Source organism: Dipodomys merriami, unplaced genomic scaffold (genome assembly GCF_024711535.1).
Source record: "Dipodomys merriami isolate MVZ:Mamm:240054 unplaced genomic scaffold, mDipMer1.0.p SCAF_13, whole genome shotgun sequence".
In the NCBI taxonomy this organism is placed as follows: Eukaryota; Metazoa; Chordata; class Mammalia; order Rodentia; family Heteromyidae; genus Dipodomys; species Dipodomys merriami.
This window is the reverse complement of record NW_027202604.1, coordinates 448,287-470,973: the sequence shown is the minus strand read 5'-3', so window position 1 is coordinate 470,973 and position 22,687 is coordinate 448,287. Positions and strand designations below refer to the sequence as shown.

At 37.3% G+C, this 22,687-nt stretch overlaps 1 protein-coding gene across 4 annotated transcripts in view; it reads left to right on the top strand.

Annotated features, from left to right (window-relative positions):
• The window catches only part of Tasor (transcription activation suppressor), a 66,899-nt gene that overhangs the window by 38,164 nt on the left and 6,048 nt on the right, over positions 1-22,687 (top strand). For 2 of the 4 annotated variants that reach the window (XM_070018467.1, XM_070018469.1), the window contains exons 12-19: positions 2,897-2,969; positions 3,073-3,144; positions 4,607-5,308; positions 11,433-11,833; positions 13,018-13,162; positions 14,082-14,141; positions 19,445-20,241; positions 22,250-22,372. In XM_070018467.1, coding sequence (XP_069874568.1) covers positions 2,897-2,969; positions 3,073-3,144; positions 4,607-5,308; positions 11,433-11,833; positions 13,018-13,162; positions 14,082-14,141; positions 19,445-20,241; positions 22,250-22,372 — 2,373 coding nt within the window. Of the gene's footprint in view, positions 1-2,896; positions 2,970-3,072; positions 3,145-4,606; positions 5,309-11,432; positions 11,834-13,017; positions 13,163-14,081; positions 14,142-19,321; positions 20,242-22,249; positions 22,373-22,687 lie in introns of all 4 variants that reach the window. The other 2 variants (XM_070018466.1, XM_070018468.1) reach the window with 1 other exon arrangement.

The window sequence follows — 22,687 nt, the reverse complement described above, 5'->3', positions numbered from 1 at the left end:
CAGCTCAAGGCTAGTGCTCTACCACTTGAGCCACAGTTCCACTTCTGGCTTTTTTCTTTTTTGCTTATGTGGTGCTGAGCAATCGAACCCAGGCCCTCATGCATGCAAGGCAAGTGCTCTACCACTGAGCCACCTTCCCAGCCCCTGGTTATACTTCTTCATTGTTTGTTATCTTACTTTTTGTTGTTGTTGTATTTGTTTTTGTTTTTGTTTTTTTTTGGCAGTTGTGGGGCTTGAACTCTGGGCCTGGGCGCTGTCCCTCAGCTGTTCAGCTCAAGGCTAGCACTCTACCACTTGAGCCACAGTACCACTTCCAGCTTTTTCTGTTTATTTGGTGCTGGGGAATCGAACACAGAGCCTCATGCATGCCATGCAGTCACTCTTACCACTGAACCACCTTTCCAGACCCAGTTTTTGTTTTATAATTTAGTCATGGTGCTTGGACTCCGGGTGCTGTCCCTAGCTCTTTTTTTTGTGCTCAAGGCTAGCACTCTACTCCTTAGAGCCATAGCTCCAATACCAGTTTTCTGGGTGGTTGCCAGTTTAAATACTGTAGTATGGGGCTGGGTTGTGGCTTAGTGGTAAAGTGCTTGCCAGCATGCATGAAGGTCTAGGTTTGATTCCTCAGTACCACATAAAAAGAAAAAGTTGGAAATAGCATTGTGGTTCAAGTGGTAAAACTCTAGACTTGAGCATAGAGAGGCTCAGGGACAGAGCCCAGTCTTTGAGTTCAAGTCACCGGTAAAATGAATAAGTAAACAAATGAACGAATGAATAAATTAATAATTACTGTAGTATCTGTAAACTATTATCATTTAACTTGTCTTTGTGTGTGTAGATAAGTCCACAGCTTAGGCTCTTTTTGGTATGGCTATCCTTAAATATCTTTTTCTTTTCTTTTCTTTTTTTTTTTTAACGGTTGTGGGGCTTGAACTCTGGGCCTGGACGCTGTCCCTGTGCTCTTCAGCTCAAGGCGAGTGCTCTACCACTTCAGCCACAGCGCAACTTCTGGCTTTCTAATGTTTTATTGGAGATAATCTCACAGGGGCCAGTTTTCTAGTGTTTTATTGGAGATAAAGAGTCTCACGGGGCTGGGAAAGTGGCTCAGTGTAGAGCGCTTGCCTTGCATGCATGAGGCCCTGGGTTCGATTCCTCAGTCCACATAAGCAGAAAAAAGCCGGAAGTGGCGCTGTGGCTCAAGTGGTAGAGTGCTAGTCTTGAGCTGAAGAGCTGAGGAACAGCGCCCAGGCCCAGAGTTCAGGCCCCACTACCGGACCCAGAAAAAAAAATTGTCTCACGGACTTTTCTGCCTGGGCTGACGTTGAACCGCGATCCTCAGATTTCAGCCTCCTGCATAGCTAGGATTACAGGTGTGAGCCACAGGTGCCCAGCTTAAAAAATCTATCTTTAATACACTTAGTGAACCTTCTTTTATGCCTTTTACTAACTTCAAACGTGTATTTTTCCATTCTTTTTGTTTTGTAAATCTCTCAAGCAACTTTTCTGTGTTAACGAAATTTTTGATATTCTATCTATCCAATTAATCACTTCCCCTGATCAAAGGCTATTTTTTTTTGGGGGGGGGTCCGGTTGTGGGCCTGAACTCTGGGCCTGGGCGCTGTCCCTCAGCTCTTCAGCTCAAGGCTAGCGATCTACCACTTGAGCCACAGCGCCACTTCCAGCTTTTTTCCTTTTTGCTTATGTGGTGCAGGGGAATCGAACCCAGAGACTCATGCATGCAAGGCAAGCTCTCTACCACTGAGCCACCTTCCCATCCCTGATCAAAGGCTTTGTCTGACTTGTCTTTCAACCTAATTAGTAGTTTAAATTGTGTGAAATGTAAAAGATACTCATTAAATATATATGGAATTAGATAATGGAAACATACTTTATTCAAAATTACCCAGATATCAGAGTATTTTAAAACTTGTTTTATTACCAACATCCAGACACTATCTTCTGAATTGATTATGGAAATTTTAGAATTTTTTTTTTTTTTACAATTTAGGTTTTTTTTTAATTGTGAAAATACCGTACAAAGGGGTTACAATTACATGGGCAAGATAATGAGTACATTTCTTATCAAGCATTGTTGCCTCTTTTGTTTACCCTTCCCATCCCTTCCCATCTTTTTTTTTTTAATTTAATTTTATTTTATTTGTGAACATACTGTACAGAGGGGTTACAATTACATGGGCAGGATAATGTGTACATTTCTTACCAAGCATTGCAGCCTCCTCCTTTGGTTTACCCTTCACATCCCTTCCCAGCCTTCCCCCTCCCCCCCAATCCCAATCCTTCTCCTTACACCCTCTCCCCCCCCCCCCCCCCCCCCCCCCCCCCCGACGTTGTAAAGCTCGTTTTGGACATGACAACTTGTACTTCTCTTTATTGCCCAGAAAAAAAATTAACAAGTTGGTTTCATAATTAATTAGAATAATTTCAGCAATATTGTCATTACATTATGGGAACAGGAAATTTTCATGTGCTTGGTATTCTGTTAATCAGCAGTCAGTTGGTGTAGTTTTTGTATTTGGTTTTACCTGCTGAGGTAAAAAGCATTTTTAATTCAATAGCATTATTTTTATTAAAGACACTACAAACTTTTGTTGTTGTTCTATTCCTGAGACTTGAAAGTCTGGGCCTGGACACTGTCCCTGAGATTTTTTTCCTCAAGACTAGTTCCACATTCGATTTTGTTTTGGTAGTTAATTAGAGATGATTTTCATGCCTGGGTGGGCTTAGAACTCTGATCCTTACCTAGGACAACAGGCATAAGCCTGCCTGTTTTTTTTCTTTTTCTTTTTCTTCATAATTATCAGAAAGTGCTATTTGTCTTCCTTTCAGTGAGTGATATTAAAACAAATAAAACCTCTTCCCTCTTTCAAAAATTCAGGTTCTTGTTAAGCCTTTGGGAGACCAAGGATACCTTTTTCTTCTTTCTCCTTGTCAGATGGTTCCTCCTTATGGTAGGTAATTGCTGTTTAATTTTTACAATTTAAACTTAAAAAAAAACATATTGCTAATGAATTTGATTCTGTTTTATTTGCTAATTTGGTTTCTGTTTTATAGAACATCATACAGTCAAGTCTCGAGTCCTACATGCCCTGTTTCTATTTCAAGAACCTAGAACTATAATTGCGTGTAAGTTCTTTGAATATTGAAATCTAATTACTAAAAGATGACTACATTTTACTGAATTTTCTCAGATGAAAAACTTAGCAGCATTTTGTCTTTTTCTACATCAGGTTTTGGGCAACACTCAAATTATTTAGAGGAATTAGCAGTAGAAATATCTATTTTATGATTTTTCTTGCTTTCTTTTTTTGTTTTGTTCTGTTTTGGTTAGTCACCATGGGGCTTGAACTGGGTCTGGGTGCCATCCCTCGGCTCTTCAGCTCAAAGCAAGCACTCTACCTCTTGAGCCACAGCGCCACTTATGGTTTTTCTGGTGGTTTATTGGAGATGAGAGTCTCCTGGACTTTCCTGCTCTGGCCAGCTTTGAACCGTGATCCTCAGATCTCAACCTACTGACTAGCTAAGATTACAGGTGTGAGCCACTGGTGCCTGGCTATGACTTTTTCTTACTATAGAGAAAACTTCTTTTGGTGGCACTGAGGTTGGAACTTAAGGGCCCTCGTTGGCACTTTGCCACTTGAATTTACCCTCCTACCCTTTTTATTTGCATTAGTTTTTCGGATAGGTTATAACAGTTTTGTCTGCTTTGGGATTCAGTCATCCTACCTCTCTGGCTCCTGAATAGCTGGGAATTACAGGTATGAACCTTCTGTCAATTTTTTCATAGAGAGTCTCACTCATTTTTTTGTTCTGACTGGCCGTGAGCTGCCGTTCTCATATCTCTGCCTCCCAAATATCTGGGGAGTTACTGGAATATCCAACTGTCCCTGGTGGTTTGTTGTTGTTGTTGTTTTAGTGCTTTTTATTCAAGTTTGATTATAATTGTTATAGGACTATATAGGTAGGTTATGAAGGTCTTGTGTGATTTTTTTTTTTCTTAAGTTTACTCAATTTTGTGTCCAAATTTTCATGACTTTTAACTGCCAGGTTAATTATCACATCATTCCAAATGAATAAGAATTTTGGGTGCTAATGTTAGAGAAAATTGGTTAGATCCTACAAATTGCTTCCTTATGTGTTAAGAATGAATCTTTCAATTTGGGTATTTATTTACCTGTATTTCTCTTTATGGAAAAAAAGATAGTTGAGGTGGAGCTAAAATTGCTGCATTTTAGAAGAGGGGAGAGGAGAAAGGGGGAGGAGAGAAAGACAGAGTTGGGGGAGGATGACTATCATTCGTACGACTACTCTCTTATCCTTACATATTGATTGCTGCCATTTGAATTGTGTAGGGATGGTAGAAAAGATCTCCAGTGAGTGGGTGTTTACTGTTAGTATGTTCTGCTCTTTGATTTGTTTGAGTTTCTTACTGGTGTGTTTTAAACAAACACATGCTTTATATTTGGGTTGCATGCTCATCTGGTTGAGAATTAGTGTATCAGTGTTGTTGCACATCCTTGACACTTTGTAAGTCTGTGTTTGATTAGTTCCTTAATTAATAACATGATTTCCTTTGTTTTATTTGCAGCACAAAAAGGTCCAACCAATGCAGCATCACAGGAAAGGCATGAGAGCATGCCAGATGTTTTAAAAATAACTCAGTTTTTACAATTTGCGTTGATTCAGTGTCGAAAGGAATTCAAAAATATAAATACTATAAATTTTCATTCTGTTGTTGAAAAGTATGTAAGTGAATTTTTTAAGCGAGGTTTTGGCTCAGGTAAACGAGAGTTTATCATGTTTTCTTATGATGCACGATTAGATGATAGAAAGTTCTTATACTCAGCACCAAAAAATAAATCCCATATTGATGAATGTTTGCATACATATATTTTTCAACCTGAAATGTATCAGTTACCTATTTTTAGATTGAAAGAACTATTTGAAGAAAATAGAAAACTTCAGCAGTTTAGTCCACTTTCAGATTATGAAGTCCAAGAAGAAGAAATGAATGGCACAAAAATGAAATTTAGAAAACGAAATAATTCAAGGAGTGAAACTATAAAACCTAGAAAGCAAAAATCATCTCATTCTTTGGATTATGATGAGGATAGAGTCAAAGAATTGATTAACTTAATTCAGTGTAGGAAAAAAAATGTGGGTGGGGACTCAGACACTGAAGATAAGAGAAGCAAATCTGTCATGAAGAGGAAACTTGAGGATCTACCTGAAAATATGAGAAAACTTGCCAAAACAAGTAATTTACCTGAAAATTGCCATCTGTTTGAAGGTAAACTAGCACATTGTTCATATTATAAGAACTGAAAATACACAAAACAAGTTTTTTTTTCCTCTAATACAAGGATCTGTAAATTAAAAAGGTTGGGGCCAAAAATGTGTCTTGGTGTTTTTAAAGAAAAACATTGGCATAGTTGGGACAAGGACTGCTTATGACTCATGAAGCTAAAATATTTGCCATTTCTTAGCCTGATACATCAGATTTCTGAATTGTTTGGTTGAGGACAGTATGACAAAATTTATACTCAGTTACTATACTGATCAGAGCTCTTAATCTTTAACCCTTTATTTTCATAAGTAAATAAGTATTAGTCTAGAACATTGGGTTCTTACAGGATATTGCTTCATGAAAGAAGGGATCTTTTGAGTTTAAAATGAAAGACTTAGATATAAACTTAGGAATGACTGACTTTCTGCTTTTACTTGCTTGCTTGCTTTGCGTTGCTATACTCTTGTCAGTTGACAGAATGATAGATTCTTATCTAAGTGTGTTAATAAGTATTGCAAATAATTTAAAACATGTTTTTCTTTTAGGGTTTTTGGATTTTAACACTGCTAGTCCATAAGCATGAAATAAGTTCTTTTGCAGTCCAGGATCTTCATTGTAATATTTTTACATTTTGGGGCTATTGTTCATTATTACTGATTGTGACAGATCTGAGTATTCTTCTATTAAGTTTTTTTTGCAATTTTTTAAAAAGTTGTGATTGATTGCATAACTTTCACAAATTTCACAGTATTATGAGATAGTGATAATTAAAGTCACAAACACTTTCTAACATTCATGGTACAAATTGTCTTTATCGTGGTCTATAAAGTTGATGAGTTCTATGAGCTTTGACAATATAGTTATTCTTCCACATCAGGTATATGTACATTTCTTTCCTTTTGCTTAGTGTCAGGTGTTCCCTCTTTCCTGCTCATTTCCTCCCTCTGGTCACTGCCATTGAGTTGCTTAGTTCATTTTGATCAATGACCAGTGCAGCTGATGGGTCCCACTGTTGTACGTTTTCCCAATTCCCTTGCTTCTGTGTCTTCCTCCTGGTTTCCCTCTGAGTACACATATATATCATATATGTAGTCAGCAGCATGAGGTCATTTAGTAATGATTCGACCAGATGTGTGGAGGTCCTTTGTTTCTCAAGGCTTGTTGAAAAATATTTTAAACCTCAGATGATTGTATAAGGAAATGATAATTTAACATGTTTATGTTTCTAGTGCTTCAGTCACAATTTCCATCATCTTTTTCTCTTCTCAGACTTATTTTTATATTGGGAAATTTTACTTGTCTTCTCAACTATATATCTCTTTGTTGGACAGATTAGTGTCTACACACTTGCATGTTCGCAACAGCCTATATTTTTGTCTTGTATTTTGCTTTTCTACCCTTTTTTATGTTTTACACTATGCTACTTGTAGCCATGTGTGTTGCTTGAATTTTTTTTTTTTTTGGTCGGTCGGGGGGGCTTGAACTCTGGGCCTGGCCGCTGTCCCTCAGCTCTTCAGCAAGCACTCTACCACTTGAGCTACAGCGCCACTTCCGGTTTTCTGGTGGTTTATTGGAGATAGGAGTCTCACGGTCTCTCCTGTGCGGGCTGGCTTTGAACAGCGATCCTCAGATCTCAGTTCCTGAGTAGCTAGGATTACAGGCGTGAGCCATCAGCGCCCGGCTGTTGCTTAAATTTTTAAAGCACATTTTTAAAGTACATTTCACGAGGCTGGAAAATTGGCTCAGTGGTAGAGTGCTTTCCTCACATGTTTGAGGCCCTGGGTTCGTTTCCTCAGCACCACTAAGCAGAAAACAGCCAGAAGTAGCAGTGTGGCTCAAATGGTAGGGTGCTGGCCCTGAACTGAAGAGCTGAGGGTCAGTGCCCAGACCTAGAGTTCAGCCCCCACGACAGATTTAAAAAAAAAAAAAAGTACATTTCACCAGCCATATCATTGGGCAGCATAGACAACATTTCGGTCATTGTATAAAGTTTTATTTGATTATATTTTTTATATTTGCCTTACTAGATTTGTATGCTTGTCCATATTCTCATCTCCTTGGTGTCCTTCTTGGCTTATTAATTCTATGATTCATGTTAGTGTCATGTTCTTCTTAATATTAGTTTGTTAACTGGCATCTAGTTTCATCTTCTATACTTTTCAAGACATTGTTAAGTATAGCCATGCTTTATGTTCTTTTTCACACCTTTTTTGGTTAAGGGTCATTTCCCCTTAGAAAGTGCCATCGCCAATCTTTTATTATTTTTTTCTTTTGAAGCATCTTTCATTTTTCAAGTTTTATGTCTTTATTTGTGAGTTCCCTTTTCAGAATATTCATTTTATCTCTTGTGTTTATCTACTTCTTTTTTTTTCTTTATCTAATTCTAAAGATAAATCAGTGATAGGTGCTCAACTCAAACTGTTGACATTAATACTTATTGTTTTATACTATTGACCTTTGTCTTTATATATATAGATATAGATATAGATATATATACACATACACAATATACATGTTTATTTTTCATTGCTTTTGAGACAGTGTTTTGCTATGTATAGTCCAATCTGGCCTGAAACTCATGATCTTCCTTTCTCAGTCTCTCAAGTGTTGGGATTACAGGTGTGTACTACTACCACACCCTGTTTGACCTGTATCTTCAGAATTAAGTGCTATATCTTTCAGAATTTATATTTATAGACTCAGTGCTTGGGTAGTAGGCAGATGAGAAACCCATCCTAGGCAAGTTAAATTATCTAAAGTTGGATAAATAGTAGAATAGTTGGATAAATAGTAGAATCCATACTTTGACTTGATTCTAACCAATTTTACTATATTCCCTAGCACTGAGCATATTTAATAAGCATTCAGTAAATTATTCATTTTTTGTATCAACTTAATTGGTAACTGACAGTTCTTTACATATGAAAAGGTTAAGGGTGAAAATCATCAAGAATTTAAATAGTAGGGAAGCCATACTAATTATTTAAAAGCCCTAGGAGAAATGATGGTGGAAGAAGTATAGATAAACTGAAAGTAGTGGTTCTCAGACTTGGATTTCTAGGTATTTCTCCCTTGTTTCTTTTTTGTCATTTTGTACATTTTTGTTTCTTTTAAAACATTGCTCTTGATTTGGTGGTAAACTCACTCATTTTATAAGATAATCTTTAGCTGGGCATGATGGTATCCAGTTGCACAGGAAGTAGAGGGGGGAGGATTGTAAATTGGAGGCCAGCCCGGGTAAATATAGCACTCCATCTCACAAACAAAATACAAGGGAGAAAAGGGTTGGATTCGGTGGCTTAAGTGGAATGGTTACTCTCAATTCATTCCTTGTACTACTTTTAACTTGAAATCAGGGTTTTTTTTTTTTGAGTTTTAATTTATATAGTATGCCCATTTTTTAAGCATACACTTTTGAGCTTTGATAGTTATGTTACCATTACTCCTTATACCATTACTCCTTTATTATCCCCAAAAGTTGCTCTGTGATCTTTTGCAATTTATCTCATCCCATTCAACTGCTGGTTCTCTTTGTAAAAAAATTAATTCTACAGATAATTTTTGCTGCTCTACAATTTTATATTATTAGTCATAATTACATGTAGTTATAATTAGACTGTAATTCAAATTTGTGTTTACTCTGCTTCTTTTATATTTGCTGTGATACATTGTACCCTTCTTATATTGAGAATCTTGATATCATTCAGGCTTTTACCTGGTCCTGTTCCAGCATTTTAAAGAACATGACTTCCTGAATGTTCCCTTTGAAAATGTATTAAATATGTTGGCATTGGAGATTAACAAGATTTATGCATGCTTGGAACTCTGCTTTAACATGTTTTATTGCATATTCCCTTTTTGTTTTTGGTGGAGAGTTCTTCAGTATCTCTAGCCTAGCTTTATTATGGATTTAAGTATTTTTATCATCCAAGATAATGGTTAACTTAATCTCCCTCCCACCCCCAACCCCCATGCCAGAGTTACTTTTGCTTTAGTTGTTAACTGTACTGTTTCCTACAACTAGAATCATGTCTTCAGTCCAACTATTTGCTCATTATTTTGGAGGATGTGGTTTTTGTGAACTTTTCTGTCTATGGTTGCCTTTGAATCATGATCCTCTTATTTGAGTAGGGATTATAGACTTGAGTTGCTAGTGCTTAGCTTGTGATAATCCTGCTTTAGCTTCTGGAATGCTAGGATTACAGCTGTGTGCTACCACATCTGGACTAAGGTTTAGATTTTGAGTCTGGTCAATGCCTTTTGGACAAAATAAAGATATTGAGGAAATAGCAATAAAATTAAATCTATTTTTAAATGTAATTTGCATCTCCTAACAATTGGCAAGATAATAAATGCAAATATTTTTTTCTTGCTTGAAATATTTTTCATTGTGATTTCGAAGTAAAGTTTAAGAAGGTAACTATAGTTAAGTTAAAATTTTTTTTTTTTTTTTTTTTTTTTTTTGTCGGTCGTGGGGCTTGAACTCTGGGCCTGGGCGCTGTCCCTCAGCTCTTCAGCTCAAGGCGAGCGCTCTACCACTTGAGCTACAGCGCCACTTCTGGTTTTCTGGTGGTTTTATTGGAGATAGGAGTCTCACGGTCTTTCCTGCCCGGGCTGGCTTTGAACCGCGATCCTCAGATCTCAGCCTCCTGAGTAGCTAGGATTACAGGCGTGAGCCACCAGCGCCCGGCTAAGTTTAATTTTTATTTATTTATTTATTTTTTGGGTCCAGTTGTGAGCCTGAACTCTGGGCCTGAGTGCTGTCCCTCAGCTCTTCACCTCAAGGCTAGCGCTCTACCACTTGAGCCACAGCACCACTTCTGGCTTTTTTCTTTTTGCTTATGTGGTGCTGAGGAATCAAACCCAGGGCCTCAGCCATACAAGGCAAGCGCTCTACCACTGAGCCACCTTCCCGGCCCCCTAACTTTTATTTTTTTTACCAAAGACTTAATTCATGGAATCAGCCTTTCTAAGCCAAGCTCTGTACTATTTGAGCTGTGTTCCAAGTTCTTTCATGTCATCATTTGTTTTTCAAGTAGGCTCTCATGCTAACTTTGCTAATCTTGAAATAGGATCCTTCTGTCTCACCAACTCCTGAATAGAGAGCTGTGATTACAGGTGTCTGTCACCATGCCTGGCCGCAGTTACAATTATTAATATATGTTATATCTATATTTACAACTTCATGCATGAGTTCATTTTTCGTATTAAAGAAATGGTTAAAATATATACTAATTTTCACTTAGGAAGAGTTATAGCCTTTGTGTAAAATTTTAGAGCCATATTTGTACATGGTTGTGTTTATTTGTAAAAATCTATGTCCTTATTTGAGTTTCTACTCATAATTGGAATTTTTCCCTCTTTTTGTGTGGGGGTGGGGGTGGGGGGGAGTAGTGAGACGAGCTCAGGGTTTGGGTACTGTCGCTGAGCTTTTATTTGCGTAAGGTTAGCACTCTACCACTTTAAGCCACAGGGCCACTTCCAGTTTTTGAGTAGTTACTTAGAGCTGAGTCTCGGGACTTTTCTGCCTGGGCTGGCTTTGGACTGCAATCCTTAGTTCTCAGCCTCCTGAGAAGTTAGGATTACAGGCATGAGCCACTGGCACCTGGCTGCAATGGATGCTTTAAAACTAATTTTTAGTAAGGATTTATTTTATTATAAAAGTAGATGGTAGAGATGTCGGTGGCTCACACTTGTAATCCTAACTACTGAGGGGCTGATAGCTGTGGATCATAGTTGGAAGCCAGTCTAGGCAGTAAAGTTCATGAGATTCTTATCTCCCAAGTAGATACAACAACAAACAAAGCTGCTCTGACTGCTCTCTCTCTCTCTCTCTCTCTCTCTCTCTCTCTCTCTCTCTCTCTCTCTCTCTCTCTCTCTCTCTCACACACACACACACACACACACACACGCATACACACACACACACAGAGTTAAATAGGGACAAATAAAGACTGGATGACAACTGTTATCTGCTGTTTTTTAATTCTTTCTGAGCTGAGGCAGTACATGTGGCCATGTTGTCTAGCCATTAGACAGTGGGGCTATGTGGCCAAGAGGTGTATTTGATAATAAAATACAGGGGCTTACACACTTCAAGAAATAACTTTTCTTTCTTTGGTTTCAGAGTCTCCACAACCTGTTGCCTTAGTTGGACATGATGATGACTGGAGACTGCAACAGCAAGATACCTCTAACTCCAATAATTCTAATGTCAAAACATTGTTTAATTGGCTCTCAGAAACACTTGCAAATGCACGCCATTCTGATGCATCTCTGACAGACACAGTGAACAAAGCTTTAGGATTGAGTACTGATGATGCCTATGAAGAAGAACTGAGACATGAGTATGAGTTAAACTGTGCATCAGATAGGAAAAATTATGTGCAGTCAAATTGCGCAAAAATTGAAAATGTACATTTTAAGAATTCTCAGAGTCCACAGCTAGAAGTTGACACATCTTTACAGTTTCCTGTTACTATTTCTGCTGGTGAAATAGGCACTGGCCATAAGCTGCATTTGATAGAAGTGAGCATGGTTTTTGGTTATCTTTTTTTACTTTTGTTAGAAAGTTTATATGTGAGAGGGAGAGAGGGTGGGAGGGTGTGTGCTTTGGGTTTTTTTGTTTGTTTGTTTGTTTTTGAAGAATTAAGAAGTACTTCTAAGTAAAGATGTCTGTCCTGGAGGGTATTTATAACTTGCTACCAAGAGATAAATGCTGAAGTAGTTGTTTTCCTTCCTGCTTATAGGCTTTATATGTAGTCTAAGGTTTCCCTGTTGTGATGAAAGTAAGGCTGGACAATGTTTGTCAAAAAAATGGCCTATTGGGAGTTAATTCATATTGTTTCATAATAAAATTGAGTCCTCAAAACTTTGGCCACTTTCTGCTAGCAGTAACAAAACTCAAAGGTGAAGCAGATGAAGCAACTGAACTCAGTGCACCAGTGTAACAAATAAGGTTAGGTACTTTGTATTTCTCATGCAAATAGGAATCCAATTTAATTATGGTGTGTGCTTAGAGTACTGATTTCTAGCTGAGAAACAGTCTTGTCTCCCTGAAGAAATGTCTGCATCAATTGAGAACAATACTAGATGGCACCATATTTCCTAAAGGATTATTTCTAAATTATTCTATTTTTGAATAAAAGTCATACATACATATATATATATATATATATATATATATATATATATATATATATATACGGAGCCATTCTCCATATAATTTTGAGATGTTTATTTTAGGGGTGAAATATTGAGAGGCTTATATGATGAGGAATATATAGTAGGCATTGGGATACTAATCTATATTATTAATACTTTCCAATATATTTAATACATAGTTGATAGGAGTGAGCTGACCATAGCTTGCTGTTTTGCAACTATAAATTATGCCCATTCATTTTGGTATTGTTTGTGACTACCTTTACCCTACAATGACAAAATTTAGTCCTACAAAGCCCTAGATTACCTCTTGTCTGATGCTGTATCTTTAAAGTTTAAGTAAAGCAGTAGTTACTCCTTTAATTCATTATCAAAGTAATGTTTGGAAAGGGGAAATAAAAGAATATATATATAATATATAGTTATTATATTGCTGTTAGTCTTTTGTAATACTAAAATTGAAGGTGGAATTTCCTGTGAAAAATAATTGTCTGTTTTTTTTTAATGACTTGAATATAAAGCTATTGAATATGTACTTTAATTTTTAGGATGCAAATTTAATAAACGTCAATAATTTTGAAGAGTGCAGTTTGTGTCCCACTGTTCCCATTGAACATGGATTCCATAGACAACAGTCTAAGTCAAGTAATGTTGAAGAGACTGAAATACACTGGAAATTGATTCCCATTACAGGTAATGCAAGTATCCCAAGAGATATAATTAAACCATTGGGCAAGAATAGTTTGGCAGATGTTTAAAGATTGTCATTTGCAAACATTATAATTTCTCTGTGTACAACTACATGGTCTTACTACTCCCAAGTGCTTATTCATGTTTTTAAAATATTTTTGGAAATGCTTTCAAGGCACAACTTTGCTATTCCTTTCTCTTTTTTTTTTTTGGATCCAGTTGTGGGGCCTGAACTCTGGGCCTGTGCACTGTCCCTCAGCTCTTCAGCTCAAGGCTAGCGCTCTACCACTTGAGCCACAGCGCCACTTCCGGCTTTTTTTTTTTTTTTTGCTTATGTGGTGCTAAGGAATCGAACCCAGGGCCTCATGCATTGCAAGGCAAGCACTCCACCACTGAGCCACCTTCCCAGCCCTCCTTTCTTTTTTTAAACTTTATAAAGGAAATAATGAGTAACTTATTGCTGAAAAACTGCCTTCTTGTGACTTACAACCTATGAGACCTCCAAAGGTTCTAAGAAGAATTTCCAAGACTAGAGTTTCCATAGGCTTTTAAACACTTTCTCTACTTGGTACCTTGCTAGAAAGGTCAAGAAGCCTGGCCATGATAATCGTAAGGGAACCAGTCCTCTTTTCTGAGCTGCAGAAACCAGCTTGAGACACATAGAATAGAGAAGTTGATAGGTGATGATTATCCTAATAGTTCTGCATTTAAGCACCTTAACTTGATGGGGAGAGTCTTTTGAAGCAGTGCATCTAGGTCTTAGGCTGTCATCACCTGAAGGAAAAGGAAGCAACTTTCCATTTTTGAATAACTCTTAGGCAAAAGGTATAATGTTCTGATTTCTAAACATTTGGGGTTATCTGAAAGGTGCTTAATAGGGGTCAATGAAGAGAGTCTACAAATAATGGGTACTTTTCTTCAGGAACAAATGCAAGAAGTCCAGAAGACCATCTGGGGAAACATGATGAGAAACAAACACCAGGTGAGAAGGCTTTCTTTAAGTTCTGCTAAATACAAAGAATTTTGAACAGTATCATATTTATATTTCAATCATTAAATTGAATTATATCACATTCTTACTATGGAGTTTTTGGGGGAGTCACTGAATATTCATAGTTATTTTCTTCATTTACAATAGATAATGATTTGTAATGGTTTCCTAATGCATTTCTGAAAAATACCACTAAGGAATCTCCGGAGACTATATATAATATTTATTATATAATGTCCAGACAGTTTAAGACAATTCCATGCAGACAACTCTGGACATTATTTTCCTGCTAAAGAGTGGTGATATTTATGTTTCCATTTTTTTTGTAGCTTGTATCTCACAACATAAATCTTAAGCATGTGGGTGTTTTTTTGTTTGTTTGCTTGTTTTAGTTGAAACTGAAAACTAAATGATTTAGTAGATCCTACCCTTTTGGAATTAAAAAAAGAAAAAAAATTAGCTCCTCCAGAAAATGATGATTTATAAAGTACAAAAATAATATCACATACAAGAAAGTTTATACATTTTTAGTATATATTTCATACAAGCTTAACATCTGTATACACTGTGACCAGTACCACCCAAAACAATATATATTTTCAGCACCCTAGATTTCCTTCTTTATCTTTCCAATCTGTACTTCACCTGTTCAGAGCAGGCAGCCATTAATTAATTTCACTTACTTTACCATAGGTTTAGTTTTTCCTCTTGAACTTCATACAAATGGAACACACACAAGTCCTTGTGTGTTTGATTCTTTTTTTTGGGGGGGGGGGGTCTGGTCCTGGGGCCTGAACTCTGGGCCTGGGCACTGCCCCTCAGCTCTTCAGCTCAAGGCTAGTGCTCTACCACTTGAGCCACAGCGCCACTTCCAGCCTTTTTCTTTTTGCTTATGTGGTGCTGAGGAATCGAACTCAGGGCCTCATGCATGCAAGGCAAGCGCTCTACCAGTGAGCCACCTTCCCAGCCCCTTGTGTGTTTGATTCTTTCAGTCTTCTATTAGGGTTTCATGCATGCTATCTATCAGTAATTCTTTCTCATTAGGAACCATGGGTATGCTTCTATATGCTCTGTAGGTATTGTACATTCTGCTTATTTGGGATACTGTATTCATACTTTGTAACTGCAAGTACAAATAGCTCAATAATGTCACCTTTAGAGAACTCACAACTTCCTTTAAGTCTTTTTTTTTTTTTTTTTTTTTTTTTTTTTCAGGTAAGGGATGGGTTTATTCGGTAGACCAGGCAAGGTTGGCACTCCACGTGGCTGGCAAAAGAGAGAGAAAAGAGCAGAGAGAGCAAGAAAAGAACAGAGAGAAAGAGCAGAGCGAGCTAGAAAAAGGCAGAGAGAGAGAGAGTCCTTTAAGTCTTATAAATCTTTTGGCTTAAAAGTCAAAATACTGAACCAGGCACTGGTGGCTCATACCTGTATTTCTCCGTATTCAGGAGGCTGAGATCGGAGGAGGATCGCAGTTCAAAACCAGCCCGGGCAGGAACATCTCTGAGACTCTTATCTCCAATAAACCACTCAGAAAACTAGAAGTGGCAGTACAGCTCAATTGATAGAGTGCTAGCCTTGAGCTGAAGAGCTGAGGGACAGTGCTCAGGCCCAGAGTTCAACCCCCACAATCTACCCCCCACCCCCCACAAAAAGTCAAAATACTGCAATGCGTTAATTATACTTGATTTAAAAAATCATGCTTATGGATATTCACATATAGGTGTCTTTTTAAGCTGTTTATATTGAAACTTTTTTTGAAATTTTTGAGCTAGGCACTGGTTGCTCATGTCTGTAATCCTAGCTACTCTTTTTTTTTGTTGTTTTTTTTTTTAGGTCCGGTCATGGGGCCTGAACTCTGGGCCTGGGCGCTGTCCCTCAGCTCTTCAGCTCAAGGCTAGCGCTCTACCACTTGAGCCACAGTGCCACTTCTGACTTTTTTTCTTTTTGCTTATGTGGTGCTGAGGAATTGAACCCAGGGCTTCATGCATGCAAGGCAAGCGCTCTACCACTGAGCCACCTTCCCAGCCCCCTAGCTACTCTTTAAAGAGGCTTAGATCTGATGATTGGGGTTCTCAAACAGCCCTGCATGAACTTCTGTGAGACTCCTTTATCTCCAATTAAGCACCAAAAAGCTAAAAGTGGAGCTGTGGCTTTGAGCAGAAAGCTCAGGGACAGCAACTAGGACACACACACACATACCCACACGCACGCACATGTACACACACACACAATGCACACACATACACGCAATGCACACACGCAATGCACACACGCAATGCACACACACACGCACACACACACACACAGGAAATTTCTCCAATTGGGTTTAAGTTATAGTCAAAGAAATTTTAAAGAATAATCTGTAGTCATTCAGGAATAAGCTGATTTTCATCCCTGAAGTTGAGCTATACATTTTATTTTTATTTTTTTGGACTTCGTATCCTACGATTTTATTGTTATACGTATTTTTATTTTAAAAGTGAAGTAAGTCAGGCTCAAAAAGACAAAGGACACATGTTTTGTCTCATGTGGAAATTGTAACTATATATGAGAATATATACGAGTCATGCATATATTGTAGGTATAGGAGAACTCTATTGTGTTATTTTTTTTTTTGAACAATTAACTCACAGTTTCACAAAATGAATACCAGGGAGATAAGACCATAGGGAAGGGTTAAACAAATGAAGAGAGGAAGAGTAAGATGGTTGTAATCATAATATTCCATCTGTGAAAATGGAGCTATGAAAATTGAAAGTATGGGTAGGATTGAGAGAGCTGGGGATGGGGAAATACTATTAAAGGGATGGCATTGATCAAAATCCCATATACTCACAAACTGACATTATGAATTGAAACCCCTAAGATAATTTTTAATAAAGAATTAAAATAAGGTTACACAGTGGCACAGGTCAGTAATCTGGAGCCCAATCTCTTTTGGCCTTTTTTACTCAAATCTGAAACCTCCAGAGCCAAAATAAGCATCCAGATTACTTTCAGCAGCCTCTGCTGCACTTGTCACTTGTGACTTCCTTATTTCTTCCTCTTGCCAAATGGCCCTTCTGAAAGAAGGAAAAAGTAGTACAAAGCCTCAATGTTGTTTATGCACTCTTTAGCTATACATTTGAGAAGGAGGTTTATGTTTAATGATTCAAGACCAGGCATGGTTGTGCAGTTCTTGGGAGACTTCAGGTGTGAGGTAAAAGTTTATGAGGTTTTTGAGACTAGCCTTTCTAGGCCAGCCTGGACTACCTAGTGAAAATTTGTAAAAATCAGTACAGTTTTAAAATTATTGGTTTTTATTAATTTCAAGAAGTTAGAAAAATACTCAACAAAAAAATACATTTCGTTTTTTTCCTCCAATGGCTCACCCATTCACCCATTGTAACTAATTTCTCATAATGCCCTTCTGGGCTTGAACTCAGCCTGATTATTTAGCACTTAGCCACACTTCCAGCCTTATTTTTGTTTTAATTTTGAGATAGGGTCTTGAGGTTTGGGTTTTTTTTCAGGGTGGGCTTGTTTTGTTTGTTTGTAGCTTTAGACTAATCCTGCATAGCTGCATCACAGATGAACACTACTACATACAGCTTTTTTGTTGGGATAAGGGCTCGAATTTTTCTGGGCTGGCCTTGGATCAAGGATCCTCCCTATCTACATCTCTAAAGAGCCAAGGTCAGGAGGCACCATAACTAGCTTCTTTGGGACATATTCTGTGCTGAACTGCATTTTAATGTTGTAGATTTAAGGATTATATTTGGGATATTTAGTTTTGTTTTGCCAGTTTCACAGTTTTAATTCTCCTTGGACAAGCGGGGTTTTTGCTACCATACTTTTTGTGTTTGTTTTTGTTTCTGTTTTTTTGGCCAGACTTGTTATGCTCTTTATTTAATGTGCAGTGACAAGTGTTTGTAATAATTCTTTTTCCTTTTTTGAAATATGGTCTCAATGCTAGCCCATGTCAGAATCCTCTTTTTTCAGTCTCCCAAGTACCAAGATTATGGGTGTTTGTCACTATACCTCATTATTTTACCTTGTTTCATAAAAATGACTTAAGGTAGATGTTTTGATCTTATGGATTGAGCTGATTGTCACAAGTCAAAAGTAGTCCCAGTAGCATGGGTTAACTGAAACACCTCTTTATCTATAATTGGAATTGTAATTATGTTCAAACAAAATCAGAATACTTAGGAAAGGTATTTCTTCTTCTTCTTCTTCTTCTTCTTTTTTTTTTTTTTGCCAGTCCTGGGGCTTGAACTCAGGGCCTAGACATTGTCCCTGAGCCTGTCTGTGCTCCAGGCTAGCACTCTTAACACTTGAGCCACAATACCACTTCTGGCTTTTTCTGTGTATGTGGTACTGAGGAATTGAATCCAGGGCTTCATGAATGCTAAGCAAGCACTCTACCACTGAGCCACATTCCCAGCCCAGGAAAGGTATTACTTTAATTTGCCCGTGTTTCCTTTTTGTCTTTTTATTTTTTCAATTTTATTGTCAAGGTGATATACAGAGGGTTTACAGTTACATAAGTAAGAGTGTGATTACATTTCTTGAATAACTTGTTATTCCTTCCCTCATTTTTTTCCCTCTTTTCCATCCCTCCAAGTTGTACAGATCATTTTCAACATACTATCTTGCTGAGCTTTTTTGCTTGATAAAATGAAGTCCATAACACTGCACAAATCCTGATAAATTGAAGTTGATCACATTGCACAAAATCCACTAGCCATATGTGATAGACAGTCTGAAAGGATTAATTTTTTTTAGATCCTAAATGCTTGGCAGTTACTCTCACAGCATTTCAGTTTGACATTCTTTCATTGCCTTATACGTAATTCTAACATTGAGGTAATATCAGTAAGGCGTATAGGAATTGATAAAACCCAATCTTGAAATTGGTAGGGAAGCAGAAAAGGCAAATTACTTAGCCACTGTTGATGCAGAGTATTTTTTGACACTTTGAAAGAAAGCAAATGTTCTGTCTGCTGAAATCCAAAGCCTATCCCATAAGTAGAGAACATAACAAAGTTTGCATTTGAAATGTTTATTGTCCAATGCATAATTAGTTGAAACATAATTGACCTTTTCTCTGGTTTGAGGATTTTGTTGTTGTTGTTTTGAATGCTGTTGTTTTTAGATTGCTCTTGTAATAATAAACTCTTCCTATGTAGGTATGAAATCACCAGAAGAACAACTGGTGTGTCTGCCACCACAGGAAACTTTTCCTAACGACCCTCGGGTAATAAATAGACAGAGAAGTTCTGATTACCAGTTTCCGTCCTCTCCATTTACAGACACAGTAAAGAGCACCAGTGAGGATGACGTATTGACAGGTCAGGTGATGACAGTTGAAGAGCAGTGTGTGCCAGCAGCAGAGCCTTCAGCAGTGAGTGAAACTACAGAGAAAACAGTGTTAGGAGAGTTCATTGTCTTTTCTAGGAAATTAGAAGAAACTCTGAAGCAAACAAACGTTTCATATATTAGTAGCACATGTACACCTGACTGTACACCACGAAAGAAGATGAAACGACTTTCTAAGTTTACATATTCTAAGACTTACAAAGCTGGTATGCAGGAATTTGTAGATGGTTTGTGTGAAAAACTAAACACTGCTATTAATGCATCAGTCAGGGGTTGGGATTTGCCAACAGTCAATGATTCTGGTACCACGATAACATTGAATACGACGGGAAAGCATGTCATATCAGTTTCCTCAAGTGACTTCAACAATAAAGACCTCCTTGAGCCATTTTGTAGTGATGGATTAAAAGACATGAACTCCAATGAACAACATTCCTCTTCAACTTTAACTGAAGTAGAAATGAACCAGCCACATCATGCCACAGAATTAATGACGACTTCAGACCATATTGTACCTGGTGAAATTGCTAGGGAACCATTAGAAAAAGAAATAACAAAATCGCCCAGTGATATAACCATTTCTGCCCCACCAGCTCTTTCAAATTTTATAAGCCAGTTAGAGCCTGAAGTATTTAATAGTTTGGTTAAAATCATGAAAGATGTCCAGAAAAATACTGTGAAGTTTTATATTCATGAAGAAGAAGAGTGTATGCTCTCTAAAGAAATAAAGGTAACTATATGAAATGTAATAGTACTGTTTATAAACATTGTCTTATTGGTCTGACCTTTGTGCAATGGAATTAGAAAAGTTGACCATACATTTTAATAATTTGACAATTCAGAATAGAATAAAAGATTAGTTAATTGAACTAAACCAGAACCTGTGATACAGTATTTTATATTTGAGTCTTACTTGATGTGAAATTTAAAGAACATTTGTGTACATACCTTTGGGTATCAGGATGTAGTTCAGTGACAAGAATATTTGCCTAGTATTTGTTCAACCTTCAGCATAGCTCAAAAAATGAAAATATCCTATATGTATATGCTGCACATATTTTAAAACTTGATTCAGAGGTTTAAAAGGTGATTTATTTGGTTTTCTGTTTTTTGATGAAGAAGGAAAAATACAAAGAAGTAAGTTGCCAGTGTTCATTATATATGGTGTTTTATTGGTCATATGGTAAAACAAAACTGTCCAAAGGTGGTCTAATGATACATTCTCTCTCTTTTTTGTGTGTGTGCCCAACTGTGCACTGTCCCTTAGTGTTTGTGCTCAAGGCTGATAATCTACCACTTGAGCTTTAGTTCCATTTCTTTTGTGAGATACCAGTGCCCAGCTACTGATAAATTCTTTTTTTGGGGGGGGGGGCCTCCAGTTGTGGGGCCTGAACTCTGGGCTTGGGCGCTGTCCATCAGCTCTTCAGCTCAAGGCTAGCACTCTACCACTTGAGCCACAGCGCCGCTTCCGGTTTTTGTTTTGTTTTTGTTTTTGTTTTTGTTCTGCTTTTGTGGTGCTGAGGAATCAAACCCAGGGCCTCAGGCATGCAAGGCAAGTGCTCTACCACTGAGCCACCTTCCCAGCCCCCTGATAAATTGTTTTATTGCTTTTGATACCTTGGCCATATCACATTTTTCTGTAGCTTTTTTTGATAAAAAATGTGATAGTCCTTTGATTTCCCAATCACGAAATACAATTGACCATAAGGAATATTTGTCTACCAGCAGGGATTGGGAACTTTCATTCTAAAGGGTATTGAATATTTATAGTATCATTGCAGGCCATACAAAATTATCAGTAGTGGTAGACAGGAAATGGGCAGTTAACAGCAAGCAAACACAAGTCTGTTCCATTATGTACCAAATGGTTTTACAGGCCTTTGGGCTAGACGTTCATTCTCCACCCCTGCCAGTGTACACTAATAGGTACTTCATTTAAGCATGCATTTAGGTATGGACATTGAGATGTAAAATTAGGTAGCAATAGAATTATAAATGGTAGCAAATTGAAATAATACCTGGTTTTGTATTACTAACTAGTGGTCATTTAATTATAGGATTTTAATACCTGAAGTTTTTTTTGTTTTTGTTTTTTTTTTTAATTGTATTTTATTTGAGAACATACTGTACAGAGGGGCTACAATTACATGGGCAGGATAATGCATACATTTCTTACCAAGCATTGCAGCCTCCTCCTTTATTTACACTTCACTTCCCTTCCCCGCCTCCCCCCTCCCCCCACCCAATTTTACCCCCCTCCCCCCACCCAATTATACCCCCCTCCCCCCCCACACACCGACATTGTAAAGCTGGTTTTGACATGACATTTTGTACTTCTCATTGTTAATGCCTGAAGTTTTAAATGTTTATTCCCACTTTCAGAATTTACTTAACCACAAGTGGAGTTTTTTTTATCAGTTTATCTTGAATTTCTAGCATTTAATTGATATGTACAAAAGAGCTTTTTTTAAAAAAAGAATTTAAAAAAAATTTTTTTGTTTTATATTCTTTGTTATTATAAAGGTGATGTACAGAGGGGTTATAGTTTCATAAGTCAGGTAATGCACACATTTCTTTTTGGACAATGCTACTCTTCCCTTGCTTTCCCCCAGTTTTTCCTCCCATCTCCATCCACAGTATAGTTAATTTTCAACATAGTGTCTAGTGAGTACTATTGCTGAATTTGTTCACCAATGAAAAAGCATTTTAATGCTGATTTACTTGTTTTTCTTACACAGGAATATCTTACCAAATTAGGCAATACAGAATGTCATCCAGAACACTTTTTGGAAAGACGGTCAGAACTAGATAAACTATTGATTATTATCCAAAATGAAGACATTGCAGGTTTCATTCACAAGGTAGTCATTGTTTTGTTTCTAAATCTTACTGTCTATAGAAATAAAACTTAACTATTATTAAAAGTAAGTTTTAAGGAAGATAAATCTTACGTATCTATCCATAAATTCAAGTGAGTCATTTATACCTCTGCAAATCTCTGCAGTCCTTTTGTTACTCAGATCAAGTCAAATAATAAAAGCACTGATTCTGAATGCTAGAGGATGTGGGAACTCTTATTGCGCTCATGTACATTTATATGTCTACCTCTTCCCTTGGGTTTAATGCTATTTAGTAAATTTTATGAGCCTACCTCTTCTGTTTCTTGACTTCCCCAG